Below are 10,554 nucleotides of genomic sequence, written 5' to 3' on the forward strand. Positions count from 1 at the left end.
AAAATGTTACTTCCGGAAACAAAATAGTCGTCTGAAATGACACACCCGAAGTTTTGAAAAAGTGTATACGGTCAGGAACAGACTGCCCTGCTGATTATGGCGTACAGCGGGAAGCTTAATGATCAGACACATCCTATCAATCCTCATGTACGTTTTAAAATCTGTTTCCATCGATCTTGTTGAAAACCAGGTTTGGATACGTGACATAGAAGAAAGTTTGAGCAAGTTTCTAATACATGTCCGTTCTATTTTTGTAGCATTTAGCCTAGCATATAACCACGTCATGTCCCAAATAGACACTAGCTCTGGGGACAGAAAAAAAAGTTAGCATAGCAGTAGCATTTAGTGTTATCATCGATTTGTCTAAAGGTATGAAGAAGAAGAAGAAGAAGGTACACACAAGTAAACTGCACTCAGAATGAGACAGCCAGGTGCACCAATCTCAGTCACATGTACTTTGCTTGCCATGCACTGGATGACAATATGAATAGTGCTACATTTGTGAGATCCATCAGGCATCATGACATGAGTCACTCCTGCTGCTCTGGTGGTAGAGAGAGATCTCTTGCATGACATGACAATCATTCATATAGTCTTAAATGTTTCATGAATATTGCAATGACGCTGGTTCTAAGCTCTCAGTCTTTTCTCTGCAAAGTTTACAGCTTTTTCAGATTTTGCTGAAGGAGTCACTAGCTGTCACAGTGATCAAGGATAGTTGCCCTGTATGATTGCTTCGGTAAACAGAGGACGAAGATTTTGAGATTTGATGTGACTTGATTGCATTAACCAGCAAATGTGAACCCTGACAGTGACAGTGACACAACACATTATACTTGATATTAATGCTTCTAAGTTGTTCTGCTTCCACTTCATTATGTTGTTGTTTTGTTATCATTAGGAGTACAAAGAGACAACATTTGCAGCAGTGGGATCATTTTCACCGGTGACTTCAACCGTGCATGCTGGTAAGAGTAGTTGAGAATGTGTGACTGTGTCGTTAATATTTTTCTTGGAATAAATTTTGATGTGTTATTACAAAAATTGAAACCAAATGAGGCTGGAGAGCTAGTAAGAATATAAAGTTACAAAGGAACATGAGTGCTCTAAAATTAAAGATGATACTCTAATATTTATGGAGAAAAGTGAGTTAAAATGATGGAGTACCTGACTATGCAGTCGCTTGGCTCTTTACACAAACTGAGGAATGACAGTCCCTCAGTCATTCCATGTTACCTATGGCCTAAGGTGCCAGAAGACTGATTTCCGCATAACTTCTAGGAATTGGTTAAATGGAAGGTTGTTTTCTAGTTTTACTTTGATTGGCAGTTTTGAATGAAATGTAAATTCGTGTTGCAGATGATAATGACAGTGTGTTCAACTCAACCCGAACATCATCTTTTTCCCACATGGAAACTTCAGACTCAGGGGTATGTGGCATTCTTTTTTTCTTCTTTTCTATTTCTCTCTTATCTTTCACTAAGTTTGTGCATTTGTGTTGTGATTTCACACTCTCTAGATTTTTCAAGATTGTTGTACATACGTAGAAGGGTTTTGTCCTTACAGAGATATAGAGCTGGGAGTGTGTAGTATTACTAGTAGTAGTAACTGACAGCCCTATAGTTACTTTGTCCCTAGCTCTTGCAGAGTTTTGTTATAGGGAAGATCATCATTGGTTAGTCCAGTTGTTTATTATGTTATTTGATAGTGTTTTCATTATGACTTTGCGCTATAATTTATATGATAATGAAAATAAGTCCTTCTACCATCTGACCTAGTTGTTTTGGTATTCTTTTGTCTTAAATTGTGTTTCAGCTTTACTAGTGCAGTTCTAATTTTTTTTATACCGATTAACATTTTATAACAACGAGTGTACGGTGAGGACGCAATTGACACTTCAGTGTAATCCCAAGTTACTTAATTATACTTTGTGTGGCAACATGTAAATCATATTTTAACAGTATAGTTTAATGCAACAGGTCATGGGTGTGTAGAAAACCTCTGTCAGTTTTCTAATTGGGTATAAATAAGGCTGAAATTTGATTAAGAATAAGTGGGTTCTATTTAGGTAAACCAGTAATGGGCGGTTCTGGTGAGGTTATGCCCCCTCTTTTTTTTGCTGGAAACTGGCGCCACCTTGTGGCAAGATCACACGAGAAAGGAAAAAAAACTTGCATTGGTCCCAAATAGCATTTCGGTTTGGTAACAGTTTGTGTGTAAGTCGTGCATTTTATACGGTAAACAGACAACGGTCGGTTCTGGTGAGGTTATGCCCCTTCTTTCTTTCGGCTGGTAACTGGCGTCACCTCGCGGCAAGATCACAGGAGTTGTCTCGCGTTATCAGCCCAGAAGCGCTCATTATAGTAATGACAAATGTAGTTTTTAAGTTTTTAAACTACTTGATTGTTGTCTGGGTTTACTTTGCGTATGCATTTAAATTGATTTTAATTTGTATCTCATGTGATGAGTACAATTATGTTTTGAAAGTATATTTGATTACCAGCACATAACCATATGCTGCAGCAGCATTCATGAGATGTTCATTTTGCATAGGTGTCTGGCATGAATTCTCTTCAACTCCCAAGCCCCGCCCACAACAGATCAGGATCAAATATCTCAAACAATTCTTTGTTCCTAGAAGAAGAAGAGGAGGCAAGGGTTATTTTTTCTTTTATTCAGAAGTATATGTATAGAATTTGTTTTGTTTCTTAACATGCCTTTTACACTTGTCTGTATAGAATATAGTACATGTTTTTTGTTTTTTGTGTGCTGAAAGTGGTGAATTGACAGTAATTTCTGTGTAATGGATGAGTGGAAAAGCATAGAAATGGAATTGTAATGTGGGTTTCCTGTAACTGGTGAGTTTGATAGATATATGAATGAAAGGTCTACATAACTTGAAATCCTCACATTGTACACATGAACACAACTAACTGCTTACATCATAGCAATTATATGAACGAGTGCATTGTAGACTCTGTGTGTGTGTGTGTGTGTGTGTGTGTGTGTGTGTGTGTGTGAGAGAAAGTTATATATGATTGGTGATCACTAACATATCACTTGGAGTCAAAATTACTTGCAGAAAAAGTTCCACTATTTGCATCTTTCTAATACCCATGGTATCATACATATATATATACAGAGTAAAGGGGACTTACTGCTGCGCTGTCTTTTGTTAATGTTTATGTTAAGTGCATGTTTTATTGGGAAGTTGGTCTTACTTTGAAAATGCACATTCTTGATACTATTTGAGATATATGTTAATACAGTATTAATTATGTGATTGCATGGTAACAGCGAGTGTGTTGTTTCTGACTGTAGGAAATCCGGGTGTTCGTGGAGCCGCCCAGCAAAAAGTTGTTTTGTCGTCTGTGTGACAGAGTGTTCACCAACCCTGTCATTGTGGCTTGCGGGGTGAGTTTAAACTGCTGTGTATGTGTTGTGTGTGTGTGTGTGACACTATTTTTGACTGTGGGACTATGTGTGATACATGTTTACCAACTCTGTCATTGTAGCGTGCGGGGTGAGTTTTCTACACAGTGAGGTTGTACGCATGTGTATGTGTGTCCGCCGGTCTACCTATCTGTGTCTATTTCTGTTCTTGTGTTTTCTTCAGTTTGTGAGTGTGTCTGTCTGACTCTGACTGTCTATCTGATAGTATCTGTGTCTATTTCTCTCTCTCTCTTTGTCCTTATTTTTCTCTTTTTTCTGCCTTTCACTGACTCTCTTTTCTGTTTCTACCCCATTACTCTTGCATCTTTTTAGATCATAAACCTGTAAGTCATGCATTTTTTGCTTGGAAACCTGATTTATATTGAACTACATGTATGCATTAATTTTTCTTTTGTTGTTGCAGCACACCTATTGCAAACGATGTGTACAGAGTAGCCCTGATGGTGAGTCAATCAGATCATTGAGAAAAAGATGTGGTAGTGGTTCAGTGATGCTGGTATGGACACGGGTCGGTCTGTAACTTTTGGTAGAATTTTGCTCACAGGAAGACGCCATGGAAGCATGGTGATCGATTTTCAATGTTTTTTAAATTGAGAAATGTTTGATATCATGTGAAGACTTTCTGATTGTCTATCCCATGTGAACATTTTCGGAGAGAGGGAGTGTCTTTGGAAGACACAGTCAACACAACCTGAATGATATGTTTTTACGTGAAATTATAGAAAAACATACAAGAAAAAAAAAAGACAAGTTGGCACACTTCTTGCAAGTCATTATACTGAGCAGAGGTAGACTGGAATTGAAATCCAGAAGCCTCATATCTAACTGCATAGCATGAATAAAAATTCACAATTTCCTAAAGGCAGCCTTTATTGCCATTTTGAAGCAATGTTTAAATTGGGCTACTGTTGTGGGGGGCCCGGTAGCTCAGATGGTAGAGCACTGGACTTGTGATTGGAAGGTCGCAGGTTCGAATTCGGGCCGGGACGGACACGGGTCAACTTTATGTGCAGACCCAGAGACGGAAGCCATGTCCCACCCCCGTGTCATCACAATGGCACGTAAAAGACCTTGGTCATTCTGCCATAAGTGCAGGTGGCTGAATACACCTAAACACGCAGACACCTGGGTAGCGCGACTCCGTTGCTGCTAGCTTTCCACTGGGATGAAGCGACCCGAATTTCCCAGCGATGGGACAATAAAGTAATGAAAATGAAATGAAAATGAATAAACACATCCTCAAGAGACACATTTGGCACTTTACATACTTTGACAGTGTTCGTTTGATATGATGACTTTTTCTTGAAAACATGCACATCAGAGGTCATTGTGCTATCTGTGTGTTTACATCTCACCTCACCTTTAGGGAATACATGTACAAATCTTCCACAGGACTTAAAGACCCTGACAGAGTTATCTACGAAAAACATCTTTTAGCATTTTAAAAACATTTTTTAGCATTATAAAAACATCTTTCAGCATTCTAAACATCTTTTAGCATTCTAAAACAATGATAATGCTTTAGTGCCATTACTCCACACACTGTAATATTGTGTGAAATGTTTGTTTTTCTCCAATTTCTCAGGCTTATGTCCAGTGGATGACCAGAAGCTCTCAGTTGTGGTAGCCAACATTGCTGTGTCGGAACAGATCGGGGAAATGCTGGTTCATTGTTGCTATGGTTGCAAGCTTGACCCCGCCACAAACAACTACATCATAGATACCACACGTTGTCAGACAAAAGTCAAACTTAGCAGCAGAAGGTTGGTTTTCTCAATGTATTTTTATTTCACTATTTTTAGTTAATTGCTCTCAGATTTATTTCTTGGCAAAAGATTTTTCCCTGTATCCTTTGTGCAGGGATTGTGTTAAACGGACAAGTTCGGTATTTTACTAGTACAAATCTGAAAATACAGGAAATAAAGTCGACAATCAGTCATGCATACTGGTTGATATTTTGTTTGACCATTTTGTTTCCTGACACATTTAAAGTAGTCAACATGTTTTAGACTTGTTTTAACTGGTTGACAAAATGTTGGCATGGCTGAAATTAGAGTTTTAACTGAAAGTTACACCTGGCATATGTATTCTTCTTGTGAGTTTGATTCTCCTACAGTTGGAGGGTGACCCGAGAGTAAAGTGTGATCTCTTTCTGCTTTTATTTTCGCAGGGAACACGAGGAAACATGTGATTTCATGACACTACAATGTCCAAACAACAATAACTGTCCACCAATACTCAGAAAGGTCAGTCTGGAGAAGTGTGCTCTGTGTGGAGTGGAACTACTTTTTGTGTTTTTTGTTGCTCTTGATTATTTTCTAAAATAGACATAGATTTAACCCCTTCTGGACGGATACCAGATTTTCCCGATTGAGAAATGCGTCACTCCGCACTTAATACCGGAATTTTACAGTTACACTGCTTCTGTCCAAAATCTCGCTACTATCCACAATATTTTACCCGATCCATTTGTTCAATGCCAAGGCCGTTACTGTTGTTTGCCGGTTTCCGGCATGTGTGTTGACCGCGCATGATTGCAAATTTTTTTTTTTTTTTTTTTTGGGGGGGGGGGGGGGGGGGGGTTAGTTTTTTTTTTAGATGTGAGGCAATGTATTCCAAATAGGCATGTAAATCAGTGCTGTAATTTTGAGTTGGCAATGGTGGTGGTGATTTAAACGGTTGAAAACGACGTTAAACACCAAATAAAGAAAAGAAAAGAAAGAATGGTGGTGATAAAAAGAGCGCTGGGGTGGTGGGATTGATTCTTTTTGTTGTCTTTTACTCTATGTCTTTGTGACATGAAAACGATTGGAGCTTTGTACTTTCAGGACTTTGAGGATCACATGAGGGTGTGCAATAATGTGAGGTGTCCATATCAAAAGTACAGGTAAGTTGGTTGTCATTTTTGACTCACACATTAGTATGTCTAGTAAATTAAAAGTGAACTGTAATTATCAAATGTTTTTGAGTTAATGGATAGCTGATTGCAAAAAGCTGAGCTACATGCACTTTCCAAAACTTGGTGTCTGGAACAGCAAAATCCCCCATACAACTGAAGGTCTACGTTTAGACTCCTCCACTGAAGTAGAGCTCTATAGCCAGGCTGGGGAATTCTCCTCGGATCGGCAAATTTCAGAAGAAAGCTGATTAGTTTTCTGAGGAAGGAAAAAAATCTCTGAGGGAAAAAAATCTGATAAAAAAACAACAAAACAACCTAGATGAAAATAGCACATTTATATGGACTTAGTACACAAGTCCTGACTATTGAAATATTGTACACTGTCCAGAAATAATGAAATGTTCTGCCTGGATACCCTCCAGAAAAGCTCAAAATCAATTTATTCGAAGGGGTTTTACCCCCTCCTCCCCCCCCCCCCCCCCCCCCCCCCCCCCCCCCCCCCTTCCTGCCAACCTGGGCCCCACAGCAGGGCGTTACCACTGCACCTTACCAGGGCCGTGGCGGCCCCTGGACCCCAGCCTATTTCAGAATTTGTGTCAAGACAGTATAGTTCCTCACCCCCCGCGGGTTAGAGGGAAGAATTTACCCGATGCTCTCCAGCATGTCGTAAGAGGCGACTAACGGATTCTGTTTCTCTTTTTACCCTTGTAAAGTGTTTTTTGTATAGAATATAGTCAATTTTTGTAAAGATTTTAGTCAAGCAGTATGTAAGAAATGTTAAGTCCTTTGTACTGGAAACTTGCATTCTCCCAGTAAGGTAATACATTGTACTACGTTGCAAGCCCCTGGAGTAAATTTTTGATTGGTGCTTTTGTGAACAAGAAACAATTGACAAGTGGCTCTATCCCATCTCCCCCCCTTTCCCCGTCGCGATTTAACCTTCGTGGTTGAAAACGACGTTAAACACCAAATAAAGAAAGAAAGAAAAGTAGTTCCTCAGCCTGTATAGCACAGGTGTTAGCCCAGCAGCAATTTATCTCAGCTTCCTTAGCTCTGCTAAAGTTTTAGGCTGTGATGCCAAATAACATCCCGGCCATATGAAGTGCTGCAGTTTCACAGTAAATGGCATGATTTGCAACACTGAAATTTTCATTTAATTTCATATCATTTACACTTTTATCCCATTGCTGCAAAATTCAGGTCGCTTTCTCCCAGTGAAAAGCTAGCAGCAACAAGAGTCACGCTACCCAGGCGTGTTTAGGTGTCATTTTTGGCAGTTACGTGCCTGTGGTGACATGGGGGTGGGAAATGGATACCGTCTCTGAGTCTGCACATAATGTTGACCCATGTCCGTCCCGGCCTGGATTCAAACCCATGACCTTAGGATCACAAGTCCAATGCTCTACCAACTGAGCTACCCGGCCCCCATAATAATAATGTGGTTAATTGACTCAAGAATACATCCTGATGCTACCACATGAATCTCTCATTGCAGCTGTGAGTTCATGGGGACTCAGGAGGACCTTGAGGAACACCTGAAGACGTGTCGCTTCGAGGGCATGAAGGACTTCTTGCAGCGCATAGACGAGAAGACAGGCGACCTACAGTTGACCTTGAACCAGAAGGACCAGGAGATTGAGTTTCTGCGGTCCATGCTGGGCAAGCTTTCTGAGAGGCTGGAAAGTCTGGAAAAGAGCGTGGACATGAAACTGGGTTGGTGCCTGGAGACTTTTTTCTTTCTTCTTGTGTACTTTTTGGGTGCTTTGGGGTCTGAAGTTTCAGGGTTCTGAATGTGTTACCTCGCCGGCAAGCAAGTTATATCGCTGATTTTGAGATAAGTTGATTATTTGTAACATAAGTGTTTTTCTGTCTGTCTGCTTCAAAGACCACTGGGTTTAGTTACGTTCTAGTAAATGTAACATTTTGTTTTGTCAATAATTAAACGTTCCAGTAACAAACTTCTTGTTTTTTTGTTCTGAATGTGTTACCATTCTTGCTCAAGTTTAAGATGAAAATGTAACCAGACTTCATTGTGAGCTTGAGTGGTTGGCCCTTAGAAGAGGGATGGAACTTGAAATGGTTCTTTTTAACGGAAGTACTGATCATTGAGGGAAAGAAAAATGGAGAACTTAAGAGGAGGAAGAGATTAAGATAAGAACAAGAGATGCCCACAAAATATCAGACCGAAACGCTGTCCTGTTCTCCCTGTCTCTTTGTTTTGTGTTTTCAAAGTACAGTTTACTTGTGAACTTGTATTCTGCAAGAATAATTTGTCAGTGGGTTTATATACATCATCTTCTCTGCTAATGGACAATAAACTTCAGATGCCTGTATGTTTCTTAACTTTTAGTGATGTTGTGTTGCAGTTGAAATGGAGGACAATCAAAGCAAGCTGATGAGTGAGGTGATCGAGAATCGAAGAGAATTTGGCGTCATCAATGTAAGAGTATTTTCTACATACAGTGGTACCTGCAACGTGAGCCCCCTCCAATGAGATACCACCTCCCATGGAAGGACACCTTCTGTTGTCCTTTTTAAAAAATCTAAACCAATTTGTACCTGTGTTGAAAAGCCACCTGCAGTGTAAGGACACGCGGCTCATCCCAAGGGTGTCCTTTCATCACGGGTACCACTGTACTCTCTCACCATCTGTATGTTAAAAGCTTACAAATTTAACATTGTGCTGTAATGAACTATTCAGGGCCTTAGGTTATGAGTTTGGGATCTTCTTCTTGTCGATCACACGTCTATACTGTTAGACCGGACAGTGAGACAAATGATGCTGTCTTCTCCAGGTCCTCCTTTTCTTCGTACAGCTGTCAACGGAGGGGGACTGCAGTTGGCCGCACGGTTTTTCTTAGGCTTTCTAAGATGGGGCATCTCTAGAGGATGTGGTCTGTGGTTGGATCCTCAAGATCACAGCTGCAAGTAGGGGAGGGAACCACCTTCCTTTTTTGGAACATATTATGGGCACTCAGGCGGTTGTGTCCAGTGCGGAGTCGCATCAGCACAACTTGCTCGTGTCGTGTAAGGAGATGGTAGATGAGTTTGGGATAAACTTTTTTTTTCGTTTGTACTAATTAACTGCCTGATGGAGGCGAGAGCTGATGCAACCACCTGCAAACGATAACAAATATTTAAAGATAAATTGTTTTGCTTTATGTTTCAGGAAGAGTTGACCAGCATCAACAATCGCATTGATCTTGGTGCTATGCCTGGAAGTAAGTCCTTTATGGCTCATGTATTTGTTCATTCAATTATTCCTCATCTTTCTCAGATATCCATCTTGTTGCTCTTTCCCTGTTCGATTGTGGGCTTAAAGGCACAGTAAGCCTCCCGTAAACCATCACAGATACGGTCAGGCTTTTACACACAGTACAAACACCCTTTCATTTAAACACTCACCAATTGAGAACATCCTAGGTGCCCTCCGTAAAGAGCGAACAATTTTCAAAGAATTTATTTTTGCGTGGTTTATCTTACCCCTGAGCCATCGTGAACCCGTGTGATCCAGTTTTCCCTTTTCACAATGCAGTCGTCATAGTTAGTCATTTGAATGCGACTCGACGTGAGCTTTACTATAATAGCACGTTTTTTATGCACGAAACAACGGCTGTGGTTCACAAGAACTCTAGCGATGGCTTTTGACTGTTGAGAGGAACGGCGATTTGCACTGATAAAACTGTCGTCTGCTACGACCCTTGCGTGACCCTGCTTCCGGGCTTTTCTTTTTTTAAACTTTCACAACTTCGAATTGTTCTGATCTTGTCTTGATGAAAAACGAATTCTTTTATGATTAAAGAATGTTTGTGTAACAAGCTGTCAATTTATTATTTAGATTTTAAAAGTTAGGTCTAGCGCAAAAACGAGGCGCCATTGTTCTTCAGGGCCAAGTCCACGAAAATAAATTCTTGGAAAATGTCTCACGCTCGACAGAAAGCAGCCAGGATGTTCCCGTTCGGTGAGCGTTCAAATGGAAGTATGCTTGTACTGTATTTAGACGCTCGGGGAGCTCTGTGATGGTTTACGGGAGGCTTACTGTGCCTTTAAGCCAGTAATTTTTGTGTGAAAACAACAGAGAATCCTTTGATGATTTTGATGTTAGGTTCTTGCAAAGATCTAATCTGGATTGAATGTATAGTTACTTTGTTGCACAAGATGATTGTTTTTTCTTTGGATATTTTTTCTTTCTGTCCTTTAAT

The 10,554-nt window shown here is 40.1% G+C and overlaps 1 protein-coding gene across 2 annotated transcripts in view; it reads left to right on the plus strand.

The window, feature by feature from the left end:
* Nucleotides 1–10,554, plus strand: part of LOC138960210 (E3 ubiquitin-protein ligase TRAF7-like) — a 70,402-nt gene continuing 59,848 nt past the window's right edge. Inside the window, exons 1-12 of one of the 2 annotated variants that reach the window (XM_070331991.1) lie at nt 1–147; nt 902–968; nt 1,360–1,430; nt 2,554–2,652; nt 3,322–3,414; nt 3,857–3,896; nt 5,039–5,216; nt 5,624–5,699; nt 6,282–6,340; nt 7,848–8,065; nt 8,719–8,792; nt 9,522–9,573. In XM_070331991.1, coding sequence (XP_070188092.1) covers nt 97–147; nt 902–968; nt 1,360–1,430; nt 2,554–2,652; nt 3,322–3,414; nt 3,857–3,896; nt 5,039–5,216; nt 5,624–5,699; nt 6,282–6,340; nt 7,848–8,065; nt 8,719–8,792; nt 9,522–9,573 — 1,078 coding nt within the window. In that variant the 5' untranslated portion in view covers nt 1–96. The remainder of the gene's footprint in view (nt 148–901; nt 969–1,359; nt 1,431–2,553; nt 2,653–3,321; nt 3,415–3,856; nt 3,897–5,038; nt 5,217–5,623; nt 5,700–6,281; nt 6,341–7,847; nt 8,066–8,718; nt 8,793–9,521; nt 9,574–10,554) is intronic. The other variant, XM_070331992.1, reaches the window with a different exon arrangement.

Source organism: Littorina saxatilis, linkage group LG2 (genome assembly GCF_037325665.1).
Source record: "Littorina saxatilis isolate snail1 linkage group LG2, US_GU_Lsax_2.0, whole genome shotgun sequence".
NCBI classification, from domain to species: Eukaryota; Metazoa; Mollusca; class Gastropoda; order Littorinimorpha; family Littorinidae; genus Littorina; species Littorina saxatilis.